This window comes from Akebia trifoliata, chromosome 12 (assembly GCF_017979445.1).
Source record: "Akebia trifoliata isolate Shusen 1 chromosome 12, ASM1797944v1, whole genome shotgun sequence".
Taxonomy (NCBI): domain Eukaryota; kingdom Viridiplantae; phylum Streptophyta; class Magnoliopsida; order Ranunculales; family Lardizabalaceae; genus Akebia; species Akebia trifoliata.
This window is the reverse complement of record NC_141386.1, coordinates 31,669,008-31,688,610: the sequence shown is the minus strand read 5'-3', so window position 1 is coordinate 31,688,610 and position 19,603 is coordinate 31,669,008. Positions and strand designations below refer to the sequence as shown.

General features: G+C 36.6%; 2 protein-coding genes across 3 annotated transcripts; both read right to left on the bottom strand.

Annotated features, from left to right (window-relative positions):
- Positions 1–825: 825 nt before the first annotated feature.
- Positions 826–13,140, bottom strand: LOC147389539 (brefeldin A-inhibited guanine nucleotide-exchange protein 2-like). Of its 2 annotated transcripts, XM_086417594.1 has the most exons (12): positions 12,623–12,764; positions 11,842–12,377; positions 8,969–9,286; positions 8,528–8,837; positions 8,013–8,435; positions 7,625–7,911; positions 7,023–7,296; positions 5,756–6,261; positions 5,275–5,596; positions 4,680–5,052; positions 2,320–3,005; positions 826–1,667 (listed from the first exon to the last, which is right to left on the bottom strand). In XM_086417594.1, exons 2-12 carry the CDS (start codon positions 12,372–12,374, stop codon positions 1,080–1,082), a joined length of 4,620 nt encoding a protein of 1,539 aa, XP_086273720.1. In that variant the 5' UTR covers positions 12,375–12,377; positions 12,623–12,764; the 3' UTR covers positions 826–1,079. The 2 variants fall into 2 exon arrangements, with proteins under 2 accessions (XP_086273720.1, XP_086273719.1); XM_086417593.1 differs by having other exon boundaries at positions 11,842–13,140.
- Positions 13,141–17,601: 4,461 nt separating this feature from the next.
- Positions 17,602–19,394, bottom strand: LOC147389538 (protein PSK SIMULATOR 1). The gene has a single exon (XM_086417544.1). The coding sequence runs from the start codon at positions 19,178–19,180 to the stop codon at positions 17,813–17,815; it is 1,368 nt and encodes a 455-aa protein (XP_086273670.1). The 5' UTR covers positions 19,181–19,394; the 3' UTR covers positions 17,602–17,812.
- Positions 19,395–19,603: the final 209 nt, after the last annotated feature.

The window sequence follows — 19,603 nt, the reverse complement described above, 5'->3', positions numbered from 1 at the left end:
TTTGTCAAAGGTTCCAAATCCACGCACGCCATGTTGTTCAAAGCAAGACTAATGATTTAACGGTCTTTTGGGACTACCCTCAAGAACTTGGTTGAATTACAAAGACCCCACTAGTTCTTTAAAATTAAGATTGCACCCCTTATACGTTATACCAACACCTAAAACCTTTAGATGTTTGATTGACTTTTAATTTGAATCTGAAATATTTAAAAGAAGAAAATATTCTTGAAAGTTTTAAGTGTAGAAACTATAAAATAAAATTAAAAAATAAATAAATAAATAAAGATGATCTTAAATTAAATGATGAGGTCTACAACTTTATAAAAATCAAAATTTCTTTATTCACAATATTGATAATTGATTCACTGCATCATCCATACAGCTGAGATGGGAGGAAAACAGATTAGTTTCTTTGGGAAATTCTACTCCTAGAGATACATCTTATCTAAATCATTGGTGTGATGGATAGTTCGGTCATGGCCCATGGCCAAAGAGAAAATGTAGTGTAATGTAATCAGTTAAACGGCTATTAACTAACTACGGCTTAACTGACGTTTCCTACTTGTATCAGGTGTGGTAATGCAACTGGACTTGATTTATTATAATTATTTGAGTCATGCTGAGTGACCTCAAGATTGTATCCCATTTCGCACATCGTGACGTGAAAGTGCGTAGGAACCATAGATGTTTTTTGACTCGTATCTCAATGAAAAAGCATCTATGGTTCTAACAAATTTTCCATGTCAGGATGTGCGATATGAGGTACAATCTTGAGGTCACTTCAGCATTATTCTAATTATTTACAGGTAATTCCTGGCTTCTACATTCCCCAATATCTTATCAATTTATACGCTAAATGAACTATCTTGTACATGTAGCTCTTTTAGGATTTTATTAGCCTGACAATGACAAATTATACCATACAACAACATCAACTACCTCTGTACACTACCAGAAGTCAAGAAGCAATCTGGTAATCTAAAATCATTGCTCATTCTACAGACACTAATCTACAATTCCTCAATAATGATCGAAACACAAAAAAGGCTCACACGAGTATGGGGCAGATTTTGATACCTTCAGCAGGATGGAAGTAAAACTGGACCCAAAAATGCACCGAGTATGTTTCTCAAGGCCATCTGAACTTCGCTCGACCCATGTTCACAACTTATCAAGCCTGACAGAAGTGGAAAAAAGTGAGTTAAATTCCTCCGAAACACGTCATCTCTCAAATCACTTATAGCCCGGAGGGTTGCCACAACATTTGGCGCTCGTGCTGCTAACTCTCTTCGTTTCACGGAATCAAGTGGAATTACGCAAGAAGATACCTTTGATAGCTTTCCTGGATTTGCTGTATCGAGGTAAACCTGTAGGATCTCCTTGCAGAGGTCAATGAGGTGGGCCTCCACTTCAACCTCTTCAGCCCTGTCTAGTATTAGATTATGTAAGAAAGTGAGGCAAATGTGGTAGGATTCGTTTTCCAAGCGCAACAACGGAGGGTCCTGCATTTGGATCAATGAACCAAGCTCCTGTAGCTTTGACCGAAGATTACTGTCACTGTTTATTTTGTGAGCATTGGATGCCACAGCATGCAAAGTATCAAATAGCACCACAATGTTTTTCACTGAAAGCTGAGTCTTATACATGTTATAGATCTCCATTATAGCCTACAAAGATTTAGATGGAAAAAGTCTCAGGTTCAAATGATATCTGTACAGTTAAAGCATTCAAGCACACATGGAAAAGAAACCAAATTCTACGTAATTAATCTTCCTTTAACAAGAAAAACTCAAAAACTATGGGAATATGGTAAAACTGAAACAAATGAATCATTTTGAGAAATATGTTCCGGGTGGGAAATAAGATTTTTTCAACATCTCTGTTCAGATCATCGCGTAAACTTGCATGATTTATCTAAAAATAAATAATCACAATGTCAATGGGTATGAAACAAATTCTTTCCTTAATGTGTTAGGAGCTCACTACTTCAACTGAAGTTGGTCAAAATCATAGTGAAGGAGGATTCAAGTCTTGTCAATATTTTTTTAGGTATTTATGTAAGAAAATGCTTATATTATAAGCAAAACATGCTACATTATTATATTATTTTATGGATTCATCTAAACCAACCAAACAGCCTGTCATAATTGCAAAATTAAACAAAAGATTCTACTTAGACAAAGATGGGTGCAGTCTCATGTAAGAACAATCATAAAAAAACAGCAATTCAGCCTCTCTTCTTGCTTAAAAGATGAATGACACAATGCCCAAAAAAATGAAGTTGTAGATATGGGATGTATAGGGAATAAAATCAAATACCTGAATCAACAGAAGCTGAACAGCAAAGCGGCACTTAACATCATTGATTGCCAAATAAAGGCTATGTGGGCTCAAACACTCCAGATCATAATCAAGCATGACAGACCCAGCAGGCTCTCCATTAATTTGTCTACTTGAAGAATTTTTATGGTGTCGTGCCAAAGTACCCCCATGAAGGATACATGAGAAATCAGGAAGAGTGGCATTAGCTGCTTCTTTTAATGAAAAAACAACGTCTGACCACATTTCCTCGAAAAATAGATTCCCCGAATTGCTCATTAAACGAACAAATGCAGTAATGCCAATGCCTGCAAGGCTCTGGTGGGGGCGCCTAATGAAACTTAACAGCAACAGCAGCACTTTTCCCAGTAGTGGATTGACAGTATCATAAAATTTAACAAAGAGATCAATAACTAGTTGGAGGGACAATGTGCATGTTTCATAGAGCCATGCATCTCGATCTTGCTCATTAGTATCGATATCAAGTTCTAGAACTTGTGAGGTTCCTCCAGAAGGATCAAGAGCATGCCGAACATAGTCAAATAGGGGGAAAAGGACCGAATCAAATACTCGTTCCCACAAAGGCAATGAGAAAAGATGACCATGGTTGAGTAAAGTATCAAACAGAACTTGCAGAGCACTTTTTCTGATTTCTAGACTTGGGTCAAAGCTAAGTTCTGACAGCCCTGCACAGAACATGTTTTTTTAATTAAATACTCGTTCCATATTTAAAAGTGATTTAATAGATAATATATCAGGTTGATGATCTATACAAAAAGTTGGGTACTAGAAAATGTGAGATAAATGTCCATAAGTTGGCATGAATTAGGGAAGGGGAAACTAACGATTTAAAATGTTAGGTGCACCAAGGGTGAAGATGAGGAAGACTTGGTAAGAGATGAAGAGATTAGGGAAAGGTGGAGGGGTTATTATTAGAAATTACTAAATGAGCACCACTAAATAGACTTGGGGACACAAGTGAAAACAACTCGAGCAAAGATAAAAATAGGTAGAGCCTTAGGACCGAGTGGTATTCCGATAGAATTAAGAGAAAGCATGGGAAGTTTTTGATTGCCTTCTTTAACTAAGCTATGCAATAATATTTTAAATGGTAGAAAGATATTGGATGGATGGAGAAAAACCATCGTAATGCCTATATAAGATTAAAGAACACCTATAGAATTATACCAATTATCAAGGTATTAAACTTATGAGCCACTAAAACTATGGGAAAAGGTGATTGAACATGGATTAGGGCAAAAAATGGATATATCAGAAAACCAGTTAAGGAAATGTATGAGAGGATTGTGACTAGTGTGAGAACAAATGAAGAGGTGTCGAATGAGTTTCCAGTTGCAATTGGTTAACTTCAGGGATTTTCATTAAGTCCATATTTTTTGCTCAACTTATAGATGAAGTAGAAGCTCATACTCAAGAGCATGTTCTGTGGCATTTGTTATTTGAAGATGATGAAGTTGATGTGATTGGGACAGACAGAGCTAAACTTATGAAGAGAAGTGTTGGAGTTAAAGCTTTAGAACAAATAGAACCAAACTAAGTATGTGAAGTGTGAAAAATTAACAGTCAAGAAATACCCTGAAGCGACTACTTCCATTATATCAGGTTTATTATGCACAAGGAATGGGAGATTGATGAAGAGTTTATTTTTGATAGATAAAAGATAATTTCATTAAAAAACAGGCATTGAGGTGACCACCCGAGAGATTGATGAAGATGTAGCCTATACTATTAGAGCTAGATGGTTAAAGTGGAGGTGTGCTTTTGGAGAGCTACATAATCAATGCATGCCAACCAAATTAAAAGGAGAATTTTACAAGACAACAGTAAGACCAGCTATGAGTAATATAATTGAATGTTCAGGGTCAAGAAACATCATGTTAATAAATTGAACATATCAAAGATGAGGATATTGAGATGGATGGGTTGAAACATTGGTAAGATAAATTTAGAAATGAACACATTTGAAAAAATATAAGAATAGCTCCAATAGGCAATAAACTAAGAAAAAGTCGACGGTTTGAGCAAAAGTTCACCAAAAATCAACTACAGCCCAGCTTGAAGAAATATTCAAGTTGAAGGTTCTAGAAGAGCAAGAGGACTATCCAAAAGAACATGGATTGAATGTGAAAGTGGATATGAACACAGTTTCAATAACAGATGTGGCCATAGACAGACTGGAATTGAAGAACATGATTCATTTAGACTGGAACAGGAGTAATTTTATGTATACTGTTTGGTAAATACTCAAGCCCAAAATAGGTTGAGATATCGAGCATCTCCAAAATGCCCCTGACCACATCTGCAAATACCAGTTCAGACTTCAGATGCATTTCCCTCACCTGCCAATAATGGAAACCAGATATACACATGATTAGGAAATTCTGTACAATGTTGTTTTGCATCTTTGCCAGTTTGAGGGGATGATGGAGCAATTTTTACAGAAGCTTCATTGTCTTTATTTCGTGCAGTGGAACCAAGATCTCCTTCTGCAAGTTTAGCAGCACAAAAGCGAAGAAGAGCAATTGCATTGAGGCTAATATCTGTGTTGAGCCTACTATTAGTGAATACGATCAGACAGTTCACACAATCCGTAAAGGTAGTGGTTTCAGTTCCAATTATATATGGAAAGTAGTTCCGAACAATCTTCTCTATGATCTCAAAGGCCAGAAGTACTATGTTTTTGTGGTCATCATAAGCTGCAGTAGTGAAGACCTGAAGAAAAAACAAAAATTAGAGTGCCTGGGGTATGATAATTCAATGAATTTGGTTTATAAGGACAAAAGAGTAAATAACTAAGAAATGTAATCATGGGAATGCTTCAACAGTAGACTTACATGGGTCAGTCCCAAAGTTCAAAAAGGATGAAATAAAACCATAATAATAAAGAAATCAATCCACAACAACAAAAGAAAGGAGATTGAGCAGAATCAATACCATGAACATGCTTTTCCACCCTGATTTGACATTATTGACACGTGAAAAGACCATCTGGGAGACACATCTGATGATTAGCTCTCTGATTTCAACTGACCTGCTCTTCCGCATAACAATGACAAAAGTCTTCATAAACTCATTCTGGAAGTTGTAATTAGCCAATTCCTCTCGTTCTAAGAATTTCATGGCTAGTTGACGTAGGGAATCCATTGCAAAAATTGCAATCGAGAGATTTTCAGAACAGCCAATGGTGACAAAGAAATCCGAGAGTATATACCAGATACTTGACCACACAAGCCTTATACGATTCATGTTGTAGTGCCTGCAAAAAAAAAAATATTCATGGAAGAATTTTTACACACACAGTTCATGTTGTAGTGCCTGTAAAAATAAATATATTCACAGGAGCATTTTCGCACACTACACATTTATGAAGTATGCCAAAGAAAGGAAATGAGCTGAAAGTGAGAATGGTTCGTACGCAATCTCAACAATCTTTGTAAGGTAGAAAACCCGTGGATCAGAGATACATTGCAATTCTTCCATGGACACCTTACAAAGGGCTTTAACGAAATCAATTATTGCCTCACTATTCAATCTTTGACTCTGTGTGAATATACGATTCATTTCAGAGCTTCCAACTTGTTCCAACAAGTTTAAGTTGGAAACTAAATTGCTCATTTGTTTCGGTATAACTAACCGAGAAGCATGGCCACCAATTCCAGCACTATCGTACGAACCTCTTCTGGCAATTGAAATTGCACGATGAATCTTTCCGGGTCCCTTACTTTTCAGAACAGGAAGGATAGCTGACTTGACCGGTCTCAATTTTTCAGGAGCACTCTGAGGAATCAAAGAGAGAGTAGAATCTGATGGAGCACCCTCTCCTAAGAGATGTAAATGCTCAAAACGGGAAACACATATCAAGATATGTTCCCAGGTTTCTTGTAAATAATTCCCATCTTCGTCAGCAACATTGACAATTGCCTGTAACATGCAGTGCAATGCCAAATCATGATGTGAGAATACTATTTACAGCAGCATAAGAAAATGATAGTTTGGTAATAGATCCATGGCATATCTTCATGCCTGATCAACAATAATAAACTTAAAAAGTGATGCAATAATAGGTAACAATAGAGAAAATATAATAGGAATAGGGAAGAGAAATCAAAAGAAAACAATACTCGCACAAGAACTTGAGAGAGATCACCACAAATCTCCGCTAAAATCTTGGAGATTTTTTTGTTTTGCGTTTGGTTGATAGGTAAAAAATTTCATTAAATAAACAGGGAGGCTCGAGATGACCATCATGATGCAGGACAATGCAAACTTAACTAAAATGTGGAATCTGAGATCTGAATTAATTTATAAGAACAAAGAAAAGCATAAACGAAGCTAATTCTACTATAAATTATAAAGAAAATCTAATATGCGATTGAAAATGATCATAGGCTAAGTTAAAACCCTAAAGGACTACTCCAAAAATATTAAATCAAGGGATTCGAAGAAAGATAAAACTTCCAACTAACTTAAGAGTCTTAATCCAATATCAATTAGGGGTTCTTGAAAAATATCCATACCAACGCTTGCTTTGATGTTCAGAAACACGAGAAACCAATCAAGGACCATATAATCCAACACTATCATGAAATACAGACAAATATAAGCTGACACCATGCAAAGTTTACCCCATACAATTTTTTAAATTGTATAGCAAGAACAAGAAGATAAAACCGAGCACAAACCTTAATAGCATCAATATTTTTCTTCTTGATATCCGCAGGTGAGTGGAGGGAAGTGAACTTAGCCAGAGAAGTAACAAAAGCATCTCTATGAGTCTTCATGGACATTACTGCAGTAACATGGATCGCATAGCGGAAACCCTGAAGACACTGGGCTATTACTACATCATCATTGCTCTGGTCAAGTGGAACACTGAAAGCAGCCAACATAGGGGCCCAGCAGACCTCGACCATAAGTTTCAAAATCACCACATCTGTTGCTGTATAGTACATTGACCTACAAATTGCAAGAGAGATCCAGATCAAAAGGACAAATTAAAGAAGTTCACAATTTTGTGGATAAGACTCAACTGAAAATAGATTTGGCCATACAATAGGAGAATCCATATTCAAATCTCAGAAATAATGGTCTGGATTGGCAAAAATAACAAAAAAATACATATCATCGTCATCATCATCAAAACCTTATCCCAAATATTTGGGACACCTGAATGAATCTTGTTCATCCATTCACAAGAAGACAACACATCACGAAGACTAAAACATCTCACAGTATATCATGTGTGTTGATGTTCAAAATTTATAGTGGTGCTACTTGGACTTACTCAGACTTGCGAGCTTTTTCCTTGAATTGCTCTTGTGTGTGCCTGATGAGATCATCATTGATCTCCATATGTTCTTCTCGCTTGCGAATCACAATATTCAAAATACCATCCAAACCTAATTTTCTGATTGAGTTGACAGACTGCTTCTGTTGAGGAGCTAAATTATCTTCTTTCATTTTAATCTCATTTCTTGAAATCCGTCCATACAAGGATCTCAAATACTCTTCAGGTAGATCTTTTCCATCATCTATGCCACGGTTATTCCTTATAAATTCATCAGGCGACATCTGGATCACCAGTCATATAATGAGTTGTTAAAGATGCTATTTTTTACTTATTTCAAGGACTAATATATCTTGCTCTTATGTATTGACAAACAGATATATACCTTGTTCTTAACCATAGGGTTATGTGCATCAGTGTTGAGCAATATCACAGAATACGCAAGGACATAGGCAGTATCTGCACTACTGAAAACCTTCAGATTACATTTGCAATAACGTTCAGCAAATTTTTCCATGATTCGGTCAATCTTCTGTGCTTCACCAGGTAACCTGAAGCCTTGAAGAAAGGCTCTGATTCCCTCGTCAAATTCCATTCCTTGAAAGTCAAAGGAATCCACATACGCATGCATGACTTTCAGAGGTAACTCGTCTCTCTCTCCTAGATAATCACCAATCAAATTCTTGTTCAATCCAGAAACATTTTTAAGGAAAACTGCTATCTCCTTTGGCGAGTTGCCTATCTTCTTTGCCTTTATAAGGAAATCAATACCCTTTTTGGGTTTCCGATTAAAAAGAGAAATACATTCCTGTCATGAGTCTTACATTAGATCACGCAGACAATGGCCAGTCGAAAAGAATACTCAGGAGGGAGAAAATTGACAAACATAAATTTGTCTACCTGAAGTTCAAGCTTATAAGCCCGTCGTTGTTCAATGGAGGTTTCAGAATGAGATTCGGATCCTTCAGCTGGCCCATTAGCCAAAGGAATACTTCCAGATTCAGGACCATTCTCAAGTGCTTCTGATTTCTCAGGAGAATGAGGATCTGGAATGTGCAACTGTTTATTCATCCAATCCCCCATAGATCTCAAAATCTCCACTAAGCATTTCCTTGCTTCAAGTTTCATATTGGCATCCTGTGGTGGCAATAGATTAGTGGCAACACCTGAAGGGACACCTTGAGCTGTTTTCAGAAGTCCATTTACCATCCTGTCGGGATAATAGGATAAGATACGTATAAGTAAGTTCTCCGAACAACTGAGCTCCAAAACCAAAACTGTCGATGCTGAGTTTTACAACAAAATAGGAAACAGGTACATGTTGGAACGAAAATAGCATACCTCTCAAATATGTTAGATGAATTGACATCACAATCATAGTTAATGAAAATATCCACAAGGATCTGTGAATCAACACACAGTTTCTCCAGAAACCTAAGTACAATCATTTTCTGCTGAAAATTTGGTTGAGTAACATTTTCCAAAACTCTTAGAACAATCATAGGAAAGAATACACCAATCTCTGCCTTCAATCCAGCTCTAAATCTCAATACCAGACTCAGGAAAATGGAGCAAGAAAGTTGGAAAACAATCAGAAGAGTGGAAGTGCTGTTCTTCAACAATGATAGACATAAGTATTGCCTTACAGCACCTAAAAACCTGTTCCATTACGAGTGAAATTCATCAGATTGGAAATTACAATCTAGGTAACTCACTTAATAATATAGAATAACTTTCAAAAAAAAGAAGCAGAAATAACAAAAAATCTAACTATAAAACACATAAAAAGGCATGTTGCGGTGCATCATGGACATGAGAAATCATCAGTTATGCCAACACTTAGAAGAAAGAATGTAAAAAATCCAAACAAAGGCAATCCAGCAACAAAGAAAGTGGCACTACATATCAGAAGACATTAAATACATGTGTTGACAAAAGAAGTGAGGATCACCATGCAGGTGGGATTGACTGACAGAAGATCACACTGAAATTTTTGTCACATTTTCATTGTTTTCTTATGTTGATAAGGAAAGTTGCAGAAGATTTTGAGTTGAGCTGACAAACTAGACCAGACAAAGGTGTACACACCTTATCTAAGGATAGAGAACTAAATCACCCAAGACAAACCCTACACCTTAGTCTTACACATGTAATATATGAAATATATATATCCAGTTATCCAAGGTAGAAGTTACACAAATTACCCAGAGAAATATAAAAAGCAATTCAAATTTTGCAGGGTGAACTCTCTTTCCTAATAATTTAACTACATTTGCATAGTTTTTAATAGAAAGAATATACCAAATAAAATTTATTTTGCTGGCCTAGGCAGTGAGACGCCTAGGTATCCCTCATCGCCCACATAGCGTCAATGCCTTAGACTAAATTATTATATATGCAACTTAAGTGCTTAAAATGAACAATTAGGTTAGTATGTAGAGGAATCCCAACCCCTATTAGACCTCAGGGCTTGTTGACTTCTAACAATTGGAGGAAGCTAAATTTTGGATGGACGATACAAAGAAATTGATGACGGCATAAAAAGAAGTAAAAAGGGGGGATTTGGAAATGTGATTCAAGTCTATGATGACCAAAATTTTATTTTAGTCCCGCATAACCTTTTTTAACAATTTCATCATGCATACTTGTTGATCAGCATTTTTAAGTCTCCATTACAACTTTGATATATAATTAACTTTTGGAGTTGTACTTTAGAATTGGTTTTATTAATCCAACATCATGAAGCACAGATGAATGGCATTTCGGTTTACTTATGTAATATATGAACAGGTTTCTTGATCTTTAATTTTGGATAAAGCAATATTATGTAATTATCACTCATGGGTTTTCAGGTGTTCCTTTTTTTTTCCTACCCACTGATGTAGGACAACCTAGATTTGTTCGATTCTAGGTTGTTCTACTTTGGGGATGATAGTGGAAAGGCTAATTAGGTGGTGATGAAGAAGAAATAAAATTATAGAAAGGGTCTTTAAGAAAAAGGTTTCAAAGATCTCAATTGCTATATATTGAAAGAATAATGCAAGGTTTTGCAATTAGAAATATGATGTGAACATTCAACCAAACAAACAGTAATAATTTTCGAATGAGAAAAACTAAATTGGCCTAATGGGGAAGGATTTAGAGTATTTTGATCTAAAATATAAAATAAAGAAAAGGAAATGAAGAGAAAGAATAGATGATGATAATGATGAAAAAGAAACTAATAGAAAAATAGAAGAGTTACCTTGGAATCACACTAAGGGTTCTTCACAACAAGATGGTCACACACCATATGACCACATCTAATCATTGGAGAAAACTCAATAAGAGAGTAGTAAAATTTATTTTTATTCAATAAACTGAGAAAAATCAATTACTATAGCTGTCTATATAATAGGCTTTCCCATGTTAGACTCAAACCCTAATCCTAACATGATTTAAACTTTGACCTTTTTAGCCTTGAGATGCAAATTCCATGTAAAACCGGTACCCTATTAGTATTTTGGCCATAACTTTCTCAAAATTCATCAGAATTGCAAAATCTTGAGCTTGTTGGATATGTAATGAATTACCTTTCAAATGACATGAAAAATCAACATAATAAAACAAGCTTTGACCTCTCAAAATAAGGCTTAAAGAAAAATATCTTGAATAGTACTTAGACTCAAATAAAACTCCAAAAATAACCAAAAACAATTCAAGGCTAAAAAATAACTAACCTAAAACTAATCCCAACAAAATAAGAGTGATAACAAAATAACTCAGGACCTATACAAGTGGCAACCTAAATAATTATAAAATTGCCACTGAAGCCATGACTATAGGTTTGATTTGCGTCCTGCATTGGTTGATTAGGAACCTGTCAAAAACTAATCCACACCTTATGAAGCGCCAACTTAATTAAGTAGGTAAGACGTAGAGTGTTGTTCTCACATCCTAGTTTCAAATCCCCTTAAACCCACCTTGACCTTGCTAACCATTAACCCTTTACTTATCAAAAAAAACTAATCCACACTTTACCTCACACTGTGAATATAAATGCAATAGCTCTGGTACTCTAGAAAAGATAAACGTGCATAATGAGCATAAAATCAATGAATGACAACTTAAATCTCAAAATGCCAGCCTTTTATACTAACTACTAATAAACAAGTAGGAAGAGAATCCAATGAACTACTAAACTCACAACAATAAAGATTCTAAGAAAGACATACTTTTCACAAGTCCTAAAGATATCTCCAGCATTCTCCAGTAAAATCTTCAGTAACTCCAAAGCAACAATCTTCCCCCGCATCAACTGTGCATCACCCAAAGCCTCTTTGTGAGGTGTTTTAATGGAGAGCTTACAAAGCGCTCTGAACACTAAGAATGCATCCCGACGCAACTTATTACCTATCTGAATTTCCACATCATCATCTATATCGGCTTCTCCATACGCCAATTCCCCCTTCCTTCCTTCCAACACACTCTTATAGATACTAATCTCCCAATATTTAGCATCTAACATGTCTTTATCTGTCGAATCCAACAGATCCGCCGGATTTGCGGATTCAACAGTGGTAGTATCAAATGCACTATTGTGCCTAACTAATGACCCCTTCCTCGGTGTCATCGTATGCAAAACCACATCAATGAATCCCTGTACAAATTGAGTCATGCTCCCATCCACATCAGGTTTATCCATTGAGTCTATCAACTCAGAAACCACAATTGGCTGAATCGAAACAATCCAAGAATCGGCCTCCATTCTCTGAAACACAATCAACAACATCTGAATCAAAGAAGCCTTGGCTGTAATCTGATTAACAACACTCTTACTCCTCAAATACACATCATAACAAGTCCTAACGATCTGCAACAAACAATCGCCATGGATTCGAAACGAGGTCGAAGTAACAGCCGAAAGCATCGTTTTAAGCATCATGAGCTCAACAGCATCATCTCCCAAACCTTGACACTTACACACCGATTCCATCAAACGATTCAAAAGCTTACCTTCAAATCCTCCAGAGTGATCAGCTTCGCCTCGAATGTATTTATGAGAAATCAGTTTCTGGATTGCATCCAAAGCAGGATCAGCTATTTTCAGAACTCCCGATCCACAAGCGGAGATCAGAGGACTGAGAATCGATTCGGATTCTGCGAGAGAGAATTCGATCAAGGGACCAGGAATTGAAACGTTGGGTTCGGATTCGTCTGGGATCGATGGGAACTTTTCGGGAGAATTTAGCCTTTCTATTAGGTATTTGCACTCGTGAGAGAGCTTCGAGTGTTTCCGCCATGAAGTGTTCTTGATAATCTTCTCTAGAGCTGGAATTATTATTAGAATTAAACTGGAATTGGCTTCCGAAGAAGCCATTCCCAGATAATCTGATCTCGAGAAATGAAGAAAAAGAGAAACTAGGTTTTTCTCTGTATGAACAGCGAGCTTACCTGGTCCGACATTTTTTTAGGTTCAGTAAAGCTTCATGGCTGCTCTGCTTTTCTTCTTCGCTGGGTTGAGACTTGAGAGAGAGAGAGAGAGAGGCCACGTGTGCAGGTTGATTTTTAAAAGGGTAATTTAGGCATATCACTTTAGCTTTCGGCGAATATTTTATCCGCTCCTATGTTTTCAAAATGCTGACATACCCTTCGACTGCAGTCTTCTTTGAGAGACTAACAGAAGAAAATGATCAAAATACCCTTCTGTCTACTTCTTTCTACAAATTCGTAATTTTCTTCCAAAAATCAATCAGCTTCTTCAATCTGTAAGGTAAAAAATCCCATTTGATTGACAAAACTTAGGCATTTTTTCCCTCTAAATTCTTGATTTTTCGTTTCCTTCAATATTTCATTTATTTGATTACTTCATAAGGATTATAAAAATAAAAAATCAAGTAAAAAGTCTAGACTGATTATGTGACATATCAGCTCTAATTGATTATGCTAAGTTGCTAACATGTCCAGAAGCCATTGATGAGATTGGAAATTTGCTAACATGCACAATGGACTTTTGACAGGAGTCTGAGATAAGGGTATTTTGGTCACTTCAATATAGCGTTGAAGACTGCGGTCAAAGGTATGTCGTCAGTTTGAAAATTCAGACGGTGTATGGAGCAGATCACAATCGCTTTAAATGACTGAAAAGCCCTTAATTTTGGATAGTACGAAGAGTATAACAATCAAGTAGGGTCCAGGGCTTTACTGTACTTAAAAATGGATTTATGGAGTGGTGGCTAATTTAATAAGGTTTTTATGATAATATTAGTAAAACTTGAAGGTCTTTTATGAAAATTGAATTAGGTCTTAAATTCTTAATGATACAATGTCGTAATTGAGTTGTTAAGAAGCGTTATTGTTATAAAATGAAGTGGTTTGACTACTGTACACAATGCCTTGGTGTTATGGCCGTGCTCTTTCGAAGCGAGATCATGCAGCGTAAGGGGTGTCAATCCACTTACAAGCCTGTAAAAATGATTATACACCACAAACGTACCTAACAAACAAGTAAATGAGGTAAAGTCCAGAGACAACTTTATTGATATAATGTTGATTACACAGGATAACATATTATAAAAGTAAATAGATGTGTTATTAGTAATAGATGATCTTATGACATGTGAGACTTCCACGTAGTTTAGCCCGAGGGCTTCAGTCAACATGGGTATAGGTGAGGGATTGGGAAGCACTAGGCACCCTTCCTACCAGTATGCTAATATTCATTTCCTAGGTTTCCAAAATGAAACATCAAAAGTGGAAATCGGTCATACTCTCTTATTATAAAAATGTCACTAAGCTAACAGATATGTCCTAGCACAGGGTTGACATGACTTCATATTGAATCTTACATACTGTTACATGGGTGCTCACAGGTAGTTCTAGGGCTAGTTTACATCTAACTCTAGGTGACAGAAGTTATGGTCGTGACACTTGAATTGTCAATGGGCTTGTTCGGACCGAGCTTTATTGATCCCTAACTCGGCCTCAAAGGATGGGCTATAACTAGCCTAATTCAATTAAGCCCTAATGGACTCAGGCTTGACTCGGGCCTAAGAAACTGTTTAGAATTCACTTTTTTTAATGAAAATTTTGCATTTTATACAATAATTTAATCTTGTGTTTGAAGATTACACTATCGAATTTACAATTAATATCTTATTAACTTATACTTGTAGTAAGAGATGAAAACTAAATTGTAATTATACATCATATTTTATCTATATTAGAAAAATATTTATCAAATTAATATTTTATAAATGTTGCTAAAATATATATAGCGGGCTAGGACGGCCTGGGCTGGGCATTAGCAGGCTCTAGCCCAACCCGGATTTCATGGGATGAAAATTATTGAGCCCGGTCCTACCCTTGCGGGCTCAATATGAAGGCCTTAATCCTTGTTTTGGCAGGAGGACCGGCGGGCCAATGGGCTCAATGGACACCCCTAACAATGCCCCAAAGCTGGGCGGACATTTACAGCTAAGGTTGCACGTGATATCATCCGTGTTGGATCTTCTGTGAACTTGCGCAGGTTCTGATTTAATTAGGGCTGTAAATGGGCCGGCTTGGGCGTTGCCATGGTTGAATGGCCCAGTGATAAACAGGCTTTAATTCCTACCTAAGTCCGATCCATCCATGTGCCTAATAGGCCTAGATCCAAAGCTCGACCCTATATACCTATGTGCAAGCCTAGCCCGTAAATGTGCCAAATCCAACTAATGGGCCAAGAACCAAAACTCGACCCTTAAAATGAACAAGTCTAACTTGATAACTAAACAGACCTAGTAACACTGCCTGGGCAACAATGAGCCGAACCAAAATCAGCCCATTGAAAGTCCTTCATTGATCAAGTCTAATGGTGTTTCGTTTGGATTTTGAAATCTGATCTTACCCATAATCTGATTCTAGAATCTGATGCTATGAGGTAGTTCAAATTACAGAAATCAACTAAAATCAGAATGAAGTATAATTCATTTATTAAATTTTGGGATAGATTTTGATTTTATTTCTAGATTCTAAAATCAATTTCTATAAACAATTTACTCAAATAAGAATATGAATTCTGAAAATTAATTTCTATAATCTGATTCTGACAATCTAAAATTAGAATCTAACCATCCAAACCCAAAGATTGCTGTGTCTTTCACCCGTCCATCCGTTCTACTTCATGCTTGTTGTATATCATCTTAGTGTTTCAAAGTCCTTCCCTAGGATACAAATCCAACACTCGAAACCTCATCTAAACCCAAACCCAACAAACCAAGTCCAACTTAAGGTAAGAAAAATCCAGCTTAAGTCTGGTCCGAGATCGAGATGGGCTTAATCTGATTGTAACCCTACACCCCTTCGATCATCACTCATGCACACATATCCATTAGCACAAGGTTTAGCTCGATGACACATTGGTATTAAATTTCGACATATTTCTAAGAAATATATCGAAATATTTTTATTTTAAGAAGCCCAACATGAAATTTAACTAATATTTTTCTTTTACTTATGTTTTGATGAATATCACTATTTATTTCATGAATAGAAAATTAATTTTGAACTATAAAATCAAATTTCATGTACAAAATGATAGATTTTGGTGAAGTATTTCGATAAATAGTAAGCTCTGCCGCTTTGAAACAATAAGTTTCTCAATATCACAAAAATTCTGCATGGTTTTTCTCTCAAAACTCGGAAGGTTTGATTGAAATATTTTTTTCATCCGACTTAGCTGGAAAACAAGCTTCTAGTAACAATATCAATGGATAAACATCAATCATCAGATTCCAAAGACACCAAAACATAAACAAAATTAAAAAGAATTTGTACTCAAAACACTAGAAGCCGAGTAGTAAACATCATCTCTCTTAAGAGATCACACCTTTGTACCCAAAACACTAGAAGCCGAGTAGTAAACATCATATCTCTTAAGAGATCACACCTTCAAAAGGTGTGTATTTGGTATCCAAATGAGTGGGTCACCAATCGCACCATGGTCTAACAAGAAGATATTCCCAATGATGTGGATCCCACTCTTCTGTGTACATGGTACAGACAACTGTCCTTGTTCGGATCAAACATGAGTTGCGATCCAAAATGGTGTTCCGTTCCTAAAACAACGTTAGGTGTCTACATGACAATTTTTATTGAAGATCAAACACATCAGACTACGTGCACAGTTAGGTTAAGAGTCCCAAGTGTTTTAAAGACGAACAAAAACATGTCATGTTGATACCTTACTTTTATTATAGGTACAGCACACCATTCTAAATCATAACTCATCAAAATACCCAAAAATCCAATTGTTTGAGGGTATCCCAGTCAGATGGTTTCATCAACCCCATTAATTTTCGATCGGGTCACGGTATATACTGGTATCCAACCCATTACACCCTGAACCCCCACTTGGCGTGTGAAATTCAATAAAGCACCACACAAGTGGGCCCACAATAATTCACTCTTGTTGTGAGAGGTCTTTCTTTCTTATCAAACAATAAAAGTACAAAACTACTTCAATAGTGAAATCAAATCTCTCAAGAATTAATCTTGAATTCTAACATGCCATTACATTGGATTCACAATGCATCTAAATTGTACCCGAAGTGAGAAATGTTAAAGTGTAGCAATCTTTTACTCAAATATCCTAGCAGATGTTAGGCATCCTTGGATAAAGATCCAACAGTGCCAGGACTTCCGCTTAATCCTTTTGAATCGCGCTGGAGTGATCTCAAGATTGGACCTCATATCGTGAACAGCATCTATGGTTCCTATCCACTTTCACGTCAAGAAGTGGAAGTGCCATATGAGGTTGAAGTCACTTCAGCATTATTCAATCCTTTAAAATTATTTGGTTCACAAACTTATTAAATCAAAGCCCATGAATCAGTAGAAATTAAGCACTAAGGATTGTTTTGTTCCAATTGGGAGGCTTATTCCCACTCAAGGTAGTCTGGCTTTTACAGGATTGGTCACATTTTATATGATAATAATAATAATAAAACCACTCACAATGTTTTTATTTTATTATTGATAAATCACTCACAATGTTATTTACACATTTATAGTACCATTTACATATAAGGGCAAGGAGCAAACCAAAACTCCTATTAATCTCAACCAAAACAGCTCAATCTAATTAAACCATGGCAAGGAAAAAATAAATGGTCCATACAAGAGAGAGAGAGAATAAAAAAGAAAAAAAAAATTAAAATCATCCCCTCAACCTGAATTCTTCAAATTCAATTTCCCATTGAAGTCGGAGCATTCCAACAAGGCCTTAATATTCATCTCCCTCTCAAATCTCCATATATAATTCAGACCCACAAGAAGCTCGGTAATGGCGGCCTCCGTCTTCTCTTGATTCGCTAAGTAAAGCGTCTGTAAAAGAAGAACATTTGTCCTCGGCATCAGATTCTGTTGTTCGAAGCTCCTTTCACTTTGCCATTTGATCATGTTATGTGCCAATGGTGATAACCAACCCAAGATCCTCCCCATTGCCTCTCGCCACTCTCCCGCTAGCACCGGATCACTGGCCGAAAACCCAACTCCTCTCAATCTAGCCCTTAGCGACGATCTTATACTACTAGGCAACATTCCATAGAGATCATCCCTTGCATCGATACCAATCAATTGTGGTGATTTAATCATCTTCTCTATAACAATAATCAAATTCGCATAATGTAGAGCAAGAGCCACTCCTCCTAAGGTACTCGGTGGCGGTTTTAGTAGCTTTGAGTTCAAATCAAAGAACTTGTTAATGTGATCTTCCTTCTCATCATGTTTACAAGATCTTTCAGACGAAGGGTAGACCATAGCAGACACCGATAGGCTGCGTGGTAGCAAATCGTTAATGGTCGAATGCCCTTGTCCAATTTCGAAAACTAGCTTAATTCTTGCTAGAATTGTGAATACCGACCTTGCAAGCAACAATGTAACCATGTCGAAGCTTCGCCTCCATAGTGAGCTCTCTTTCAAGTTTTTCACCTCTTGTTTTTTATGAACAAGCTTCTGTTGTACTTCACTGATCTTCTTCTCTTTGATCAATAAGTCATGTTCACTACATTGTAGTAATTTCTTCAATCCATGTTCGATCTCCGAAAGCTCACCAATCTCTTTATGAAGATTCGCAGTTAAGGTCACATAATGATCCATCTTCTTTAGTTTTGCTTCCATCTCTTTCAAACTCAATACCCAATTGTGAGGATCACTCCCCGAATTGGCAAATTCATCTAACAAGCGATCAAAACATCGAAGACCCATAGTTCTGCACTGCTTTCCTAGCCTAGAGACGGACTTAGCGACAAGTCTTAGATTCTCTACTATTTCAGCACAAGCAAGGTTAAGAAGAAAGGTGTCGTCATTGGAGACGATCTTGCGGACTCCTTCGAGAGTAATTGCTTCATGTCGAATGCTATCGATATTTTTATCCGAGAGAGATTGCCATAGATGTAGGAGCTTTGACATGATCCCAGCTATCTCAAAGGCCATGACACCAATATGAGATTTCTTGATCACCATCTTGTTCTTAGTTCTAACCGTGCTCGAGATCACTGTTTTTACCTTAAGTAACCATGTCTCAAGAGCCATAGATTTAATGAAGAAAGATGACGATGAAGAAGAAGCGATAGTGGTGTTGATTTAGCTAGTGTTGTTGGATAATAGGTATGAAAGAAAGGTGAATACGGAGGAGACAAAGAGAAATAATTGAAGAATGGAGCTGTAGAGATAAGGTTAACAGGAATTTGAGGGATGCAGGTTTAGGCTCGTGGGATGTTGGAAGCTCTACTAATAGCCTCGTCAATAAGAGATGGAAGAGAGAGGGAAATGAGAGAAATTTTCCTTGAATAGACAGTTAAAGGGGTTTTGTTTAGTTACCGAGTGACATGTCTTTTTTTTTTTTTTTTTCTGTTTTTTCACCGAACATCTTTTATCTTTCATTAATCATTTGTTTTTACTGAAAGTAAAATACGAGATTTCAAAAAAATTCGATTCACCAATCCACCACGGATG